This window comes from Brachyistius frenatus, unplaced genomic scaffold (assembly GCF_029030835.1).
Source record: "Brachyistius frenatus isolate BFR_SWC_R1_liver_20210118 unplaced genomic scaffold, ASM2903083v1 Contig_128, whole genome shotgun sequence".
Taxonomy (NCBI): Eukaryota; Metazoa; Chordata; class Actinopteri; family Embiotocidae; genus Brachyistius; species Brachyistius frenatus.
In genome coordinates this window covers 261,173-278,746 of record NW_027210727.1, presented here as the reverse complement: position 1 = coordinate 278,746, position 17,574 = coordinate 261,173, and the positions used below count along the sequence as shown (strand labels likewise).

Genomic DNA, 17,574 nt, shown 5'->3' with positions numbered 1-17,574 from the left:
ATCAGAGAATACTTCCTATTTTCACTATATTATACTAGTTTTGGAGTTGGCAATAAAACAAATAAAAAAAATATATATATTTTCCCATTTAATGTAACATCGTCCCAAAACGTTTTGACTTTATCTGACTGTGTTTGAAGTGTCTGTTATCTACTGGCTTCCCAAAACAGTAGAGATCCTAGTAAGGTTGCTTGGGGTGCTCCAGAGAATTCAGCAGCAGCAGCATGAATAATCTACAGAACAGTGTTTTTATCTGAGCCACCATTGACGTCCAGCCATTTAATAGTCCATGGGGAGGTCTGTGTAGTATTGGCAACATTGTTTCTCTAAAGACACTGACTGTGTGAAATCTCAAAGCCAATGCCACATAAAAGCCAATCTACCGACGTGGAGAGATACCATCTTGTTAGTGAGAAAATGTTTTTTTGTTTTGTTTTGTTTTTAATCACAGCCCATAACTCAACATCAGCGATATATCATTTCTGATTAAAAGTTTCATCTGGCAATAACAAATCTCATGAAAAAAGCCCGGGGCACTATTTTACTATTTACTGCTTAGTCACGCTTGCCCACCGGCTATAGTGACAAACGTTAGTTTAACACTTTCGAACCTGACTGAACGCCCGGCTTCATTCCTCACATTCCTCCACTTCTGCACTAACACCCCGTCTGTGTTTTTGATCTGTTGAAACAAACACCTGTGATCGCTGATCAAAGAGGAACCACGCTGAGATGTGGGAGGGTGTGTACAGCATGTGTGGGAATCGCTGTGTGTTTGTGTTTGTGTGTGTGTGTGTGTGTGTGTGTGCGTGTGCGTGTGCGTGCGCGTGCGTGCGTGCGTGTGTGGCGTGTGATGATTCATTCCTAATTGTGATGACCTGCCTACTCTGCACTACAATGTTGGCAGGCCGGCCTTGCGTAGTGTCTGTGTCCGTCCGTGTGGGTGTTTGCATGTGTGTGAGAAGGCGTCTCTTCCACGGAGGAGACAGGTGGCCGTGATCTATGGCCTCTTACAGGAATCGCCCCCGTCTGTCGCTTCCATGAGAGCCAATAAAAGCTGAGCGCAGGCTCGGATACGTCCATGCACATGCACAAACACAAACACGGCTGTTACGGTAACAACGCAATAACACGACTACTGTCTGTGACCCAGCAGCGTGTGAGACGGGAGAAAGACAACAAATTCAGACGGAAGAAACTTCTTCAGACTCACTCCTCTGTAAATAAGCCATGTGTCACACCACCTCCGCTTTCCCTTCAGGTTTCTCTCTTTCCCCATTCTCTCTGCTGCACATGCGGACAAACACACACACGCACACACGCGCACACACACACACACACACGGAGTCTCACACTGCCAGCCAGCCAGCCATTCGCTCTTCACTCACACCCTCAAATCTTACCAAGCTCAGCTCTCCCTGCTCAGAGGCAGACAGGAGCAGCACGGCAGCCTGTTAAAGGAGTTGAGGGAAGGAGCAGCCGAGTCAGAGGGAGAGAGGAGAGAGGAGGGAGGGGGATGAAAGAGTGAAGGGAGAGCAAAGTAGAGAGAGCACTGTTCCCCATATGCTGAGGGGGGCATGGGCGGTTGAACAAGCTGCCCCCACTGAAGCCTCCTGACTCATGGGAGCGTCAGACTCCAGTCCCCAGAGAGCCTGGAAAACGCTGCCGAACCACGCGCAAGAGGAGAAGGAAGGAGGGGAGCCAGGGAGGAGAGAAAAAAGTCCAGAGAGAAGAGAAGACGAGAGGAGAGAGGGAAGAAAGCCACAACGGTAGGCTGTCCCACTCCGCTGCTGTGCCGTGATGACGTCAGAGGGCATGTGACCCAGGCTCTCCAGTGACGGCACATGGAGGGCAGGAAAGAGACGAGTTTTAAAGCTGGTGCCTTTTGGGTTGTGTGAGGGCTCTGCTCGCCTCCCAAACAACCACAGAACCACAGACGTGCGGCTCGGGGTTGGTGTTTGAGGGCGACCTGGAGTGTAAATGGTTAATCGTCGCGGGCCAGCACCAGTCACAAGGACGGCGCTAAGCGAGTAAGTACGTTCCAACCACACTCGCCAAGCAAGCAAGTCCGACACCATCTGATTTATCCGCAAAGGCGATATTTGCCTCTGCAATTTTTTTTTTTTTTGCTCTATAAAACCAGACCTGGTTGTTACTTGTGGTCATCTGAATAGTTGATACGTAAAAGCATGTCTTGTGGATGGCTTTTCCATTTTTTTTCCTCATGACATGCTCTTGGTTTAGGACGTGTCAAGGGTCACGGAAACCGCAGAGGAACAAAAGTGGGGCTTGCTGCGACCAGAGGCAGCTATGGCATCGAACAGCCTTTTCAGCACAGTGACACCATGTCAACAAAACTTCTTCTGGGGTGAGTACCGCTTCTGCTGCTTGCTGTTGTGTCTGGAGTTCTGGGGTCGGGGGTTTGGGTCGCGGGGAGGACTCTGGGGTCAGGTGTTGAGGTTTGGATGGAGGAATTCAGGGGTTTGAGTAAAAAATGGTCAAACATATCGGATCTGAGTGAAGGATCCAGATGAGTGGGGGGGATCAGCTGAGGTCATTGAGGACCCTGCTATCAGGATCCAAGCTTTAGTGGTGGAAGAAAGATCCAACCATCATCAAGGCGCTTTTCTTTTTTCTTTTTTCTTTTTTTGGGTGCACAAATACCAAAAAAAAAAAAAAGAAAAGTCTGCACTTAGAGATTGCAATATTTACTCTTATGTGTTGTTTATAAATATTTCTGGAAGAGGGGGATGACATGTTTGTGCAACAAGCCCATAGATTTACAAAGCGATGCCATTGCGGAACCAAAAACAAAAGCACGGGTGATATTTTTGACAGACGTAAACAGACGCTGCAGCGGAGCGTTTACAGTGGAGCATTGAAACAAGATGTGGGGATTTACTGGGCTGTGTATGACTGCGCTGGGTGTCTCTTATTGAGCATCGACAAGAAGTATCGATTAGTTTGCCAAGAAAACTCTGTAATCGCTTCCTGAAATTGTTCGGTCGCGCTGCTGTCATTAATTAATCAGTGTTGATTTCTGCAGCCTCCAGGGAGCCTTTAACCCACAGACATAAATCCAGATTGAACAAGAAGTTGATCCACTCTCATCCTATGAATTCATAACTTAAGTCTGTAATGGTTCATTTAAACTTAAAACAATCAGTTGCTTCTGATTTATTGCTTCTCTGCTAACACTAAAAAAAACACAAAATATGTTTTCTTCTGTACAATAAACTCTTGATTTGCAGTTTCTTCTCATCGAAATATTGCATATTTAAGTTCAATTTACTTTTCATATTTATTTTTCTGTCTTAGTCCAATTCCTCCTTGCTTCCTGAAGTGGATCTATAGGAAATAGGACCAAAATATATGAGACGTGTGAACAGTAGCCGTGACAACCTAATGATTTCCAACTACCTGTGAAGGCCATCCTGCATGCTGCAGTTCTGCGGCCTCTGTTTTGGGTTTTGATGCGTTGTGTTGTGACAGCTTCTTTACACAGCCTAATTTCATCAGCCAAATAAATGATGTTTTAGGTTTACCAGATGAATGTCTCAAATTCAAACAAACATTTTCAGTCCCCCCCCCCCCCCCGCGCGCGACACAAGAAATAGACGGACTCAGGTTAATAGACAACCCCCTCCCTCCTCTCTCTCCCCCCTCCCTCCTCCCCCACTCCCCCGCTCCGGTCCACAGCCTCCGCTCCTCTTGTCCAAATCAAATGTTTAAAAGATGTTTTTAAGAAGTCGCTCCGTGGTCAGACGCAGCTGTTCTGGGCTCCCCCCGGCTCCGGCACAGAAGCACGGTGGCTCCTAATGCGCTCTGAAAGCTGGAAAGAGAGGGAGCGTCTCCGACCAATCACCACCACCTATTACCACGTTAACCCCCTGACCTCTCGGTGTGCGCCGGGGGTCGGAGAGCGGGAGAACGAGAGCGGAGGAGAGGAGAGGAGAGGAGAGGAACGACCGCCACAGGAAATTGAAAGCATGCTGCTAGTAGAGGCAGACAGGGGAAGAGACAGAGAGAGAGAGAGAGAAGAGCAGATGTGCACAGATGTTCAGGTAGAGACGCTCAGAGGGGAGATAGCCGCAGATCAATTCTCATAAAGCATCGCTGACTGATAACTGCTCCGCGCCTCGTTGCTGTTGCCCCTGTTTATGAACATCTGGGCAGTAAATCTGTCAGTACAACCACAAAAAGTCCCCTTGACAGCGCAGTGTGATTTTGCAAGACCACCAGCTCCTTCTGTTGTATTTATAATTCTGGATAAATAAATGTCGTGTACAGCGCTGTGTCAGAACTGGCAAAAATCAGGATTGGCGTCCTGAATATTTTTGCTTTGGTCAGACAGAAAGGATCTGAGTTTGATTGAAGTTGAGTTCAATAAACTCACATTTACCTTCAATATATCATTCAATATGAAGATTTTAATACATAAATACAGTTCTCTTTATCTTAACTGAAAGATGTAAGTCTCAGCTGTGTTTTCCTCTCAGTTTAAATCCACTCGGTGCACAGAAACATAATAAAACTGAGCTCAAGTGTTGCCTTTTGTTGATTTTACATATTTTCTTGAAGTTCTCCTGCTGCCATGTTTCTCCTGGATCATTTTGTCCGGCGTCAGCCAGTTTGCTGAGACCTACAAAATATTGTTTTGCTAGTTAGAAAGCCACATTGCTCCGTTCCGTCCGTATACTTGTGTTTATTAAGGACATTTTTAATTTAGAACTGAGCGTAGAAATCCCAGCGATAAATTAAAGTGACTTGAGGGAGCGGGCAAATATTCCAAATTGAGAAAAGGGGGCTCATTAAAATTTGTCTTGGCATTTACATCAAGCAATTTTTTTCATTTAATTGCTTCAAATCTATTTTTTTTTTTTTTTTTTTTTTTATAACTCCTCATACTGGCAGATCAGATGGAGAGGGCAAAGTAATCTTCAACATGTGTGGCACCCACTCAACCACCATGCCTCTCTGGGGAACATTTAAGTGCCTCTTTTCTCTATTACAAACTTAATTACATATAGACAATTAAGTCATGGGAGCAATTATCGTTCAGTAAAGTTGTGCAGTCACAGTAGAGGAAAAGAAAAAAGAAATGCTTACACAGAGAGACCCAAATCAACACGATCAAAAGAGAAGCGGGACGATGAGGGTAAATATCTGAAGACTCCGAGCGGAAAACTTTCCCCAAAAGAAAATCTCAGATAATTTGCAGGGAAACCGTATATGTATTTGAGAAAGGCAGCTTCTGTTGCATAAGTGTTGCCTTAGATCTAACCACAGGGCCTGCTTCTTGGAGACATCTTAAAAGTAAACCAGACATCCTTTCCTTCCCTCCCCCCCCCCCCAGCCGGCGCGAGAGACGTGAAGCCCACTCATCAATAGGTAATTTGAAAATGCCAGTGGGGAAAAAAAAAAAAAAAAAAAAAAAGTGAGAGCTCTTCACTGGCTGCTACTGTGCAGAGAAGACTCTTCCCTTAACTCCCAGCTCAAAGGAACTCTATTTAGCATCGCTTAATTGTACCTCTGAGGCAAACATGTTATTTAATCCCAGCAGGGTCGTATTGATGGAGGAAAATGGTGCTGGTTGTGTTTGCGAGGCTGCGCCAGCTATTAGGACTTATTAGCGCTGGTGGTTCCCATTCGTCTACGTGACTCCTGAGGGCAATCAGGGAGGTGGGGAGTGTTAATGTGATCAGGGTTTAATCAAAGATAGATTAATTGGTCTGCGATTTCACTTAACTGTACTGGAAGTGAATGGTGGGTTAATTGTGGCCAAAAATAAGCTGCAGGCAGTTATTAAAGTCTAAATGAGAGAGTCTCGGGAGCACTGTGACCTGTGATTTTAATGTTGATGTGGAAGCTGAAAGTTTTTTTGTATTTTTTTTTTTTATAAGTTTTAAGTGTTGAATGTTAAAATAATCAATTTCTGGTTTCTCTTGTTTTCTGGGAAACAAGTCATATTTATATGACATTACAATGTTGGAGCTGTTTCCCTAAGATCTGTAGTATAACATTAGTGTGGCATCTTTCCCGTAAACTGATGCACTTTGCTGCCCCATCCAACTGAGAACTACTGACTCCCGTACAATACCGGCTTCTCTTCTGTCCCAAAAAGTTGTTGAATCGAGTGAGATTACACTTATGGCTGTAAAATGGAGACTACAACAACAAATGGGAGAATTGAGTGTAAATACTCACAGGGGCTCGGTGTTGTTTTATCCTTCATATTTCAGTAGCTGTGGGGATAATTACACTATTATGATAAGACAACCTGCCAGTTGATTGTGCTCACTGTTGCGTTCTGCTTGTTTAAAGTGTTACTAATAGACTCACATCAATTTTATCAAAGGAGCTATGAAGCCTGTTTGTTCTCTGCTGTGGGTGCTTAGATCTTCTCTTTCTAATCAGGCTAAATTTATTCTAAAATCAGTGAATATCTTGACAGTGTTTGCGCGAAATAAAAGCCAAATTGGTGTGTGTGTGTGTGTGTGTGTGTGTGTTTTGGATCGCCCTGGAAGTGCATGCTACGCATAGCAGTGATGTTTGAATGCACCATAATTGCCAGGTAGCTTAATGCCGTTGCAGTGAAGCTTTTAATGCAGCGCTGTGCTATTTTCACACTTAACAAGATCCTGCAGCCCATCATGCATTTCAATAGCATCATGCTGGGCGAATTACCGTTATCCGATATAAGCCCTCAGAGAGGAAGTAACTACCTAACACTTTGAAAATTGGTCTATCTTGGAAGCGGTTCACCGTAATGAAACAGAACACCAGTATTATAACCCGGTTCATGGGCTCGCTTTTCTATTTATTCATGCTTTATTTCAGTTGTTTAAGTTAGAAGATGTCTTTAAGCAGAGCTGATATAGCAAAGTCAAACCACAGGAAAGCTGAGCAGCATTGTTCCAACGTTCCCGTCGCCCTTCCTGCGAAACGGCTGCAGCCGTGTTTCTATAAGGGGGAAATATGGAGTGTCGAGCCCTCTGGAAGTTTGGGTTCGGCGTGTAAAACGATGTGAGCGAGAGCACGGCCGCGGCACCTACACAAGGCTTTACCTGTTCTGCCTCACGCTGGAGAAAAGGGCAGGTTTTTCGCCTTGTTAGTTTAATCTTAAAGGAATGCGGTATCCCCTCTGACTCAGGCCGGACTCCCAAACATAAAACCCTACTTTCCAGCAGTTCAGGAAAAGAGCAGCGATGGTTGGACGTATTTTTTAGAGCAGTTCTGATTATTTACATGATGTAACACATAATGTGCTGCAGTGTAAACATCGCAGCAGCCGGACTGGGCTCCATTTTTTGAAGGCGGCGGTGAAACAAGATGAGTTAAAGGGGCATCAAAGTCTGACTGTGATCAATAGCTTGGCAACACATCAGTGGAGCTGTGTGAGGGGATAAGTACACCTTGTTACAACGCGCCCTCAGACGCTGGCATCGACGCTCACTTTCTCTCAAGTCACGATCATTTATCACTCAGCACACATTCAAAAAAGCACCAGTGGAGAATTTGGCCTTTTTTTAATTTTTTTTTTAAATGGGACTTTGGTGTGTAGCATTGTCACAGAGTAATGACTGGTTGAAATGAGTGTAAAGAGTCTAGTTCTGTGTGTGTGTGTGTGTGTGTGTGTGTGTGTGTGTGTGTGTGTGTGTGTGTGTGTGTGTGTGTGTGTGTGTGTGTGTGTATATATATATAAGGTGTCTGTGACAGGAAGATCTGTCCATTTGATTAATGCTCTCACTCAAACTGGCACCTGGAACCAATCCCCTCCTCCTGCTGCCCCCATGTGTACTGTGTGTGTGTGTGTGTGTGTGTGTGTGTGTGTGTGTGTGTGTGTGTGTGTGTGTGTGTGTGTGTGTGTGTGTGTGTGTGTGTGTGTGTGTGTGTGTGTGTGTGTGTGTCCGTGTGTGTGCATTCCACACACTGCTCCCTTCAGAGGGACCGACGGTGGGTGTGGAGCAGGAGGCGCAGATGGGACCGGGGCGAGTCGGGAGCGGAAGAAAAGAAAGGTGTGTGTGCAGGGGAGGGGAACAATAGCTGGACGTGCAGTGGAGGGTATGGGGTGTCATTAATGGCACACAGGCCCCATCTCCTAATTTGCTCAAATTACCTGCCCACACAGTGGGCGTCCTGCCAGCGCTGAGGTGTGAACACAACAGATCAAATACACCTGAAAATCAGAGAGCCCACCCACTCAGCAACGCCCACACAAGCCTTTCATGGTGCTCTGACAACTCTGAATGTGTGTGTGTGTGTGTGTGTGTGTGTGTGTGTGCGTGCGTGCGTGCGTGCGTGCGTGCGTGCGTGCGCGCAAGAGAGGGGGCTGCGTGCGTATTCTGTCATGTTAGAGAATATAATGTGAGGAAATTAGAGAGAAAGAAACATTAAAAGAAGGAAAAGAGCAAGTGAGACGGAGATATGATACAAAGAGACGGATCGGTTTGCACTTATCCAGTAAGAGCAACACAAAACTGACTCTTTTTAAACCACCTCCCATATGGCACTGCGGGGGTGGCCATTTACCATCATCTACCCTCCTCTGCCTCCATTCTTCCCTTTCCTGCCTTCTTCTCTGTCCCCTTCAAGTCCTCCCGCCATCCTTCCCCTCCCACCCACGCTCCCAGGAACAGGGCGATGACAAACATGATGGGGCGGCGATGCTTTAGTCACCACAATAATCAGAGTCACCAGCGCTGCACCACCTGTGGCACGCACACACACACACGCACACACACACACAAGCGCGCCTGGTGACCCATTCAAGTGTGTGCAGAGACACTGAAATTAAATATGCCCCAGAGACACAAAGGGGGGGTGGGAGGGGCGTAGGGGGATGCTTGGTCTTTGAACTTCGAATAGTGTGTGTAGCTGATATTGACAAGTCTCCGGGGAGAAGAGGGGAAGCTAGAAAAGGTTGCTCTCATTTGTAAAGTGGCCTCCAGAGAGGAGGAAGGAGCAGAGAGAAAGAGAAGAAAGAAGCATGAAGAGAAATGGGGATGAGAACGAACTAATTTAGAAGGTCACGTGCTGATGCTTTACTTTAACGGCCCTCTGCAGCATTTATAAGGATTGTAAAATATTTAGGAGGACACGGTGATGTGGCTCTACGCAGACATGCCGACAGTTTTGTTGGTAGTAAATATGTTTGACAACAATTATAACTTCTCCCCGCAACACCTTGAATCCCTGACCGTTGATATCCTCGGGGCCTCGAATACTGCCGTTTTGTCAGAGACGTCAGTGTCGGAGAGAAACGCTCGAGCTGGCCTTCGACGTCGCGACCACCCGGGTCGCAGAAAGAGCGACGAAGTGAAGAGCCGGTTTAAGGTGGTTAAATTGAACAAACGTCAATTTAATGTGGATTCAATGTGGATTACTTTAAAGTAACGAACAGTCAGTTACTTAAGCAACGATTGTGAAGTAACTTGCATGAATATGCGTAACACGACTTATTTCAAACCAACCAAGATCTTTGTCCTTTGCACCAAAACCCAGACAAATGACGACTGCGTCACATTTAACCCAAACCGTGATCTTTTCCTCAACTTAACCATGTGGGGTTCTGGTGCCTTCAGACTTTGTGCGAATCTCTGAGACGCCCGTTAGCTGTGATAAAACGGCATTGTTTGTTACCCCGGGGATGAAAACAGGTCGTAAATACGCAGGATACGATAGAGGTAACCACAAATGAAGACGTGTCAACTTGGAAGGTTCATTCTTGACCTTGAACAGCAACGACAACAAAAATTTAAGTCAAGGATTACTTTTTGTAATTTGTCAGGGAAATTTGCGTTGTACCTCTTGGCCTTGACAGAGTTCATCTATGAGACTGAAGGAGACATATTTAAATAATAAATTAATGTGTGTTAAATGTTATTAGAGCGAGACTTGCACGTAAGTATGATAGTGTTTAAGCACCTCACTAGAAGGAGCCGTCGTTGTTGACAGATACATAAGAAACATTTCATTTTCTTATATTTATAACAACATATTGTAGTGCATCATAAATCTTTCATTAAGTGTTAATCTACTTATAAATGCTGAATAGGTGGCTCATATTAAGCGGTTCCACTTTTTGTCTTACACTTCTGCTGCAAATTGTCGGCATGACTCTTGTTTGTGGAAAAAAAAAAAAGTTTTGAACGATTTCTGCTCATACAGCAATGTTACAAAACTGCAAAATCCCCGACGTTACATTTCAGCTCGTTTCAAAGTGCTTTCCTGTCACCGGGGCCGACATCTCTGGAGAACTCGGCTGTCGTTTTTTTTTCTTTCCATGTCGATCCCCGAGCTGTTCCAGTTTACACACGTTCAATCCAATCACGCCGCTCCGACAAGCAGCGCCGTCTGATCAAAGTCTCTATACATACACATCGTCTGATCCTCACTGCCGCACGCTTTCAGTCTGGAGTTGAATCCTGTCACTCACCCAGACAGCTGCTCTCTTACAGTCGTCTGTAGTTCATTTTGTTGTCGCAGTTAAAAGTTTCCCCCTTTCAACTGTTGCTCATTCTATTTCGTGTCTTTCCCCAGAGGAAATAGGTCTCTCTCTCTTTTCTCGTCCTCCTTTTTTTTTTTTTTTTTTTTTTTTGGACAATAACGGGCCTTTTTCCACTTCACTTCTCCCGATGCTGAATGAGCAAAGGAGGATCCCAGAGGAGCAGGAATATTTTATTAGTGTGATATTTTGAAAGTTCCTCTCCTCCTCCTCCTCCTCCTCTTGTCTTTCTTCCCCTCTCGTGATGGAATTTTAGGATGCTGCAACAATTCTGTCTGTGTGTGTGAAAGAAAACAGCTCACACAGAGCAGCAACAATTCAAAGTTACAGCTAAATGACAGGCTGGGAGCTCCGGTCTTTTGAATCGCATTGTTTTCTTTTTATTCCTGCTTAGGAGGAAGAGGAGGGGGGGGGGAGAAAGAAAAAAAAAAAAAGGCCAATTGGGACAGAGAGCGAGCAGTTCGGTCTCGGGAGAATTACTCTCAGCACAAACAAAAATAGCAGTCATTTTTTGCTGACAAACACTTTTTAAAGCGAGGGTTTTTTCTTTTCTTTTCTTTTTTGTCAAGTTGGGCTGTTTCTGTTTTCTTATTTATGACAAAGCTACCATTTCTGTCTGGAAAGGGTACCGTGTGTATATTATAGCCTTGATTTACTGTAGCTTAAAGATGTAGGAGGAAAATAGGGCAACGAGGGATGTTCTTTAGCTTTAGCTTCGCACTGTTTCCTTAAAAAAAAAAAAAAAAAAAAAAATAGAAAACATGCTAATTTAGGAAAGTTCATAGATCTTTGTAATGCTTCACCTAAATGTCACTTTCACATGAATTCTTCATTACACCCAGGAGTACACCTCCACACTCTGCATGCACACACAGAGCCAGACAGATGCACACGCCCTTTCCCTGCAAGACCCTGCAGATGCAGCAGAAACAGTAGAGTCGGTCTCTCTGGTAAACAAACAGTGCGAGGCTGCTGGGAGTCTTCACCGGGCCTCCAAATTATAGTCTGGTTAACCAAAGTCTCCGAGCCAGCCCGTTTATTGCGACACACACACACACACACACACACACACACACACACACACACACACACACACACACACACACACACACACACACACACACACACTCATATACCGTACATACACACCCACATGCATATGCGCACATATGCACATGACCTAGTATGCACATTAAAGGCACTATAGAGGCACACTTGAAAAGCACATATACAATCAGCTTCTAATGGGAGCTTGTCTGTGCTGCACAGTTGAGCTGAGGGTAAAGAAGGTTTTATAGACATAAGAGAGACTGAGAGGGAAGCACACCCCAAGGGCCCATAATAAATATTACCCAATCATCGGGCTCACAGTGTGAGACTATTACTGATGAAAAAGAACGCCTCGCAATGTAAACACAGGCTTAATGTTTACAGCTTTTAACCCTGTATATCCGTTTTACGATACAGAGGTTTTTTACTGGCTGAAGTGAGTTTGTGTCGCCTGAAAGATGGTTCGGGGAGCCAGACGGTGAGGAGCGGTGGTTTGTAAGGCGTCAAATATTTGCGGGAACGATGCAAAAAGAGCATTTATGTTGTGATTTTTAAACCATATTTCAGTGATGGGGAGGTTGGATTGTATAGAGCTTCTTTAATTGTCTCTAAATGAGTTCTGCAACTACTGGGGACAGATTTGAGTCCCTCGAGGATGCAAGAACACATCGGAGTGATCTACGACATCATAAAATGCATTTATAATATTTAAGATGATCAGTTCTCGCAAAATTATTCGCCATAAATCTGGTGCTTCCAGAGCGACAGCGTATTCCGAGCGGACAATTTAATTGTCAGCCGGAGACCACATCCTAACGTCCCTCGTTGCCAAAGAGGGATTTTTTTTTTTCTTCTATGTGTGACGTTCAAATTCTCAGCTTTGCCATAATGCAACACCACAGAATAGATTGTGTTTGAAGGACAGCGTTTCACAACGTAATTGATGTTCCCCGTGGGACCCGGCAGTCGATGAGTCTCCTCCGTTCAGGACTCCATTGACGCTCTATGAATCTGGAGTCATCTGAGTCTCAGTGAGGGGCAGAGCACACCCGACATGAAAAGGCCCTGTCCTGAAATAACCAGTCAATTCTGAGTGTGTGTGTGTGTGTGTGTGTGTGTGTGTGTGTGTGTGTGTGTGTGTGTGTGTGTGTGTGTGTGTGTGTGTGTGTGTGTGTGTGTGTGTGTGTGTGTGTGTGTGTGTGTGTGTGTGTGTGTGTGTGTGAGTGCGTGCGTGCGTGCGTGTGTAAAACGCAGGGTCAGAAGTCGCATAATCAGGCATTTATCTTCGGTGAAATCCCGTTTTCCCTCAACTTTGATGACGCTTTCTGTCACGAGCCTCTTTTCCAAAGACGACTGGATTTGATTTTGTCTGAGGACATCTCAGGCTTGGAGCTATGAATGTGAACTCCATCCCGTCTGCCTCTTTCTCTCCACACCCCGACCTTGTTGTGAGTCACTTCTGACCAGTGGCCTAATAGGCACAGTGTAATTATAGGATTACGGTTTTAGGCTGATCTCTGGGTGAGCTGCATCAGCTGTGGCGCTCTCGATTTGATTCTTTTAACTCATTCGGCATCAGATGCTATACGTAGGGCCTCTCAGAGCGTTCACAAGCCAAGACTTCCTGGGGCCATATTTGACGTCTGAACGGTTTGGAATTCAAACGAGTACGTATGGCTCCAGGTTGCAGAGTTCAGGCTCAGTGTTTTGGAGCTGCTCCGAGCTGGACTGTGATCAGGGAAGAGATCAGGAAAAGGAGAAAGAGAGAAAGAGGGAGTGCGATCCAGAGTTGCTCGACGCACGCCGAGCGCGGTGGCTGCTCGCACTGCTCGCCCAGCACTTTCATTTTTTTCATTTTGTGTTTATCTGATTGGCTGTTGTCTCAACGCTGAACATACTCACTTAACTGACTGACAGTTTTGATGTTCGTGACCCCCCAGAAATGAAGCAGTAAAGCAATGCCACGGCTTCGTCAAGTAAGCTTTCCTACACGGGCTGTAAAAGTCCATTCACGATACCCATTCTGTGATGATAGCCAAGCAAAACAAATGGTATATTTAATACACATTTTAAACGCTCCACAACAAAAAAAATGTATATGGGACATTTCCAGGTGTGGGTTTGCTCTGTCTCTGGTTAAATGTTTATGTCTGCGTGCAATTGGGCATCCGTGACTGACTTTTTTTTATTTTTTTATTATTATTTTACCTCCTCCATCTGGCACTCTTCTCCACCTCCTTATTTCGATTTGGACCCGGTGCACCTGGACATTCCTCCACCCTGCCTCCGTGCATATACATACATACATACATACATACATACATACATCATCCTTGCCTCCTGTCTCCTTCCTTTTCCTCTCCGGTTTTTCAGCCGCTGCCCGTCCTTCCAGTCTTGACACTGGATGAGTGGAAACGGGCGAGCGATAGCCGATAGCCCCCCTGCGAGCGCTCGTCTGGGCCGCTGCCTTTTTTTTTTTTTTTTTTTTTTTTTTTGCCTCTTGCCCATGCAGTCACTCTATCTATCTCGCCTGTGCGTCCTCGCCTCACATAAATCATCCTGGGTCGTACTGCCCGGACAGGGAGAACAGAGAGAAATATCCCCGTGTAAATCTGGTATTAGTTTTACCTCGCATAATGAACACAGGGCTAAACGGTCCTGGATACATGAGAACAGCATGTCTTGCAGATGTACTATAAATATTTTGATACTAGCCGGCTAGTTTGCAGAGGGGAAGTAGACCAGTGAAATACACAGAGGAAGGGGGAAAGTGTAAAGTGGAATGTTGGCCTAGCCCGAGTGTCTGTATTGTCTTTAGCACCTACAGAGGGTCTCGGTCCAAGAAAAACGCTCTTTACGGGGTTCCTGTTCCCAGCCGTGGTCCGGTACCACTCCTGGATACGCTGCGTTTCCTTCAAGCCAATCCTTCAAACTGGTCTCCACGGAGCCGGGCTCATTGTTTGATTAATAGCACGATTGGCCCTGATTGACTGATAGATGGTTTGAAGGGAAAACCAGCACCGCTTTAGGGACATTCAGGGACCGAGTCTGCACCGCCAATGGTTTTGATTGGTGGGACGGCTGAAATAAAGTGAAGGACTAATAATAGCATAGCTAATGACACAAAAGCTGCGTGGAGAGGGGTAGCCTGATATGCCTAATGGCTTTAAAGATATTCTGTTGCAGCTATGTGAAGACAAACTGTGAAATCCATGCAAACACGCTCGCATACAAAAGTGGAAAAACTGAACTCCTCCTTAATGGCATGTTTCTGGCCTCAGCCCCGGGCACTGTCACCCTACCCCATCAAAGAGTAACACGCACGCACACACACACACACACACACACACACACACACACACACACACACACAGAGAAACCCTACAAATATACCCTCGCACCCGAACCGTTTTAGCGCAGTGACAGCAGGTGGTGTGTGACACGTCAACATCTGAAGGTTCCCTGGCAGACCCAGATGGAGTTCTCAGCTCCGTGCGCCCCACTCGCTCAGATCTATCATTGGGACTCTTTAATGGCAGCCTTCGTCACATATTACCGCTTTATTTTCTCCTCTCCATCTCCCAGCCCACAGAAGTTCCTTTTTTGTTCCTATTTTTAAGTACAAGTGATCTCAATTAGGGACCTCCATGAAGGCGGTAGGCGGCAGACAGTCAGAGCAATAAGAGCAGAGAGGAAATTGTCTTTATACCCCTCCTCCCTCCCTCCCTCCACCTCCCCCCTCCCTCCTTACCCTCCTACCACAAGCCGTGAGCAGCCGCCCCCTCCATGTCTCCATCTCTTTCCATGCTGCTCACTGCCATTTCAAAAACCGAGTGAAATATCAGACCCTCTTTCGGCATCTCGCGTCAAAACACTATGTACATATTAAACTCGGTACGCACGGCCGCTGCAGCCATCTCAGCATCTGATACAACTTGGGTTGCAGTCTGTGACTATAGTTGCATAGGGACACGCACACATAAACACACACACACACACACACACAAACAAACACACAAACACACCGCAGAACGTGCCGTCCCCGTCCCAACAGTTCACGTGATGTCACGGTGCTCGGTCACAAACAGTCATTAAGGGCTTAGCTGTGATCTGGGATCAGTCGTGAGCCGGTGAGGTCACACGAGGAGTAAAGTTTCTGCCCGTCGTCATCCTCCTCCTCCGCATGGCTAGCTGGCTCGCTGACCGGCAAAGCTAGCATTGCGGCTACATGCCTCTGTCCTCCTCCAGGACGGTTGTGGCTGATTTTGCTAGAGCGGGCCGCATCTTTTCGGCCTGGTTAGCCGCCCGTGCAGCCTGGTGGGCTCGCTGATTGGTTTTGCTGGCAAGCCGTTCGGCCGGTGGCCCGCCAAACATGGAAACATCCCGTTAGAGCTGAAAAAGCCCGGGCCTCGTCACTGCGCTCCTCTAGAAAGCTATAATTAAGTGTCTTGAAAAATGCACCACTGTGAAATGGAGCCTTAATCCTGAGCCTTAAGTGGCTGTACTTTTCCTCCTGAATGGTGAGAGTACAGTAGATGCTTGTGAGAAGGAGAGCGAGCGCGAGGAAGAGTTGTACTGAGAGACGGACATTATTGTTTTTCTATAGGAGTTAAAGGGAGTGTATTTGCACGAGCCCGTGTCGTTGGTTTTGTCCTGTCATCTTCCCTAGTGAGTTAGACGTGGCCTCTTCGTTCTCCGTCTCTCTGTGAATGTCACAGAGCGAGAGAGATGTAAAGTTCACAGACACACAGGGCAGGATTTCGCATGGTTAGTTTGCTGACAACATCACAGGCAGCGGGGGTGTGCGCACATATTAGCGGTTCACACAGCCTTTGTCATTCCAAGTGGGAACGAGAACAGAAACTTTTTATTACACGCTTGATATCTCGACAGGAAAATTAGCCGGAGAACGTCAGCTGAGTTCGATTTTTATTGAAAACAAATAATTGAAACTGAGCGGCAGAAATACTGTATTACCATAAATCATAAAGCGCACATCCTGCTCAATGTGGTATACTGTGGTTCTTCACTGTTAGTGACTTCTCCTACTGTGCAATGACTCCGAGCCAGTGTAACACAGTAGATGAATAATACCAGAGCCGAGAGAGACGATGCAGCTGTGCACCAGGCGAGCTGCAGACCCACCGAACAGCTAAACAGCTTTATGCTAGATTCATTACTACATCACGTTAAATCTGTTAATACTAAGCAGGATCGCTCAAATATCCCACAAGTCCACCGTTCCAGCGTTCGCATTTAATCAAAAGATAATTTGGAATAAAATCGGCGACACTGGAGCGGAGAAGTGGCGCTTTTGATCGAACGGCACACACGGGCACATTAACGCCTTCTCTGCTGTCTCCCTCACATCAAACGGTGGGATTTTTAAACTTGAGTTCACCCAAAACCTCTGAATGACAGGAGAGCCAGACAGGCAAGGCCTTACTGTATAAATGTGGATCGTATCCTGTACAGGGAAGCTGGAAGACAGATGCTGGATGTGCAGTTGAGAAGCAAAGCGGAGTCAGATGGGACAAACACTCCTTTGATGAGCCGAGCTTGTCAGGGTTTAAGTCACGACTAGGTGAAAGGGGGTGGGAGGGAGAAGGGGGGGGGGTGCGGAGGGGGGCCTGGGGTTGAGCCGGGAAAATATGGTGCCTCTGACGGGACAATAACAGACTGCAGCAGATCCAAATTTAGACCTGATTGGTTTGCCTTAAGAGAAGTCATATAATGTACTTTTAAAAGGGTCTTTTACTTATAAATGAAACAAGGAGACGGGTCTGAAGTTCAATTCCATCTCAAATTTGAGTCCAAATTAAAAGTAATAAGGCTGATTGAGATGATGGCATGAAATTGACTCAGAGGTTGTTATTTCATCCCGAACATTTCCTAAATTAAATTCCACTACAACATGTAGGATGTTTTCCACATTACTGCACATGTAGTCAGCGATGAGAAAAAAAAAAAAAAAGAAAAGAAAGAAAAAGAAATTATCGGAGCTGAAACTTAACTCT

General features: G+C 45.8%; 1 protein-coding gene across 1 annotated transcript in view; it reads left to right on the top strand.

Moving 5' to 3' along the window:
* The first annotated feature begins 2,280 nt into the window (after positions 1 to 2,280).
* Positions 2,281 to 17,574, top strand: part of runx2b (RUNX family transcription factor 2b) — a 40,752-nt gene continuing 25,458 nt past the window's right edge. The window contains exon 1 of the mRNA XM_069714232.1: positions 2,281 to 2,368. Within this exon, the coding sequence (XP_069570333.1) occupies positions 2,311 to 2,368 (58 nt within the window). The 5' untranslated portion in view covers positions 2,281 to 2,310. The remainder of the gene's footprint in view (positions 2,369 to 17,574) is intronic.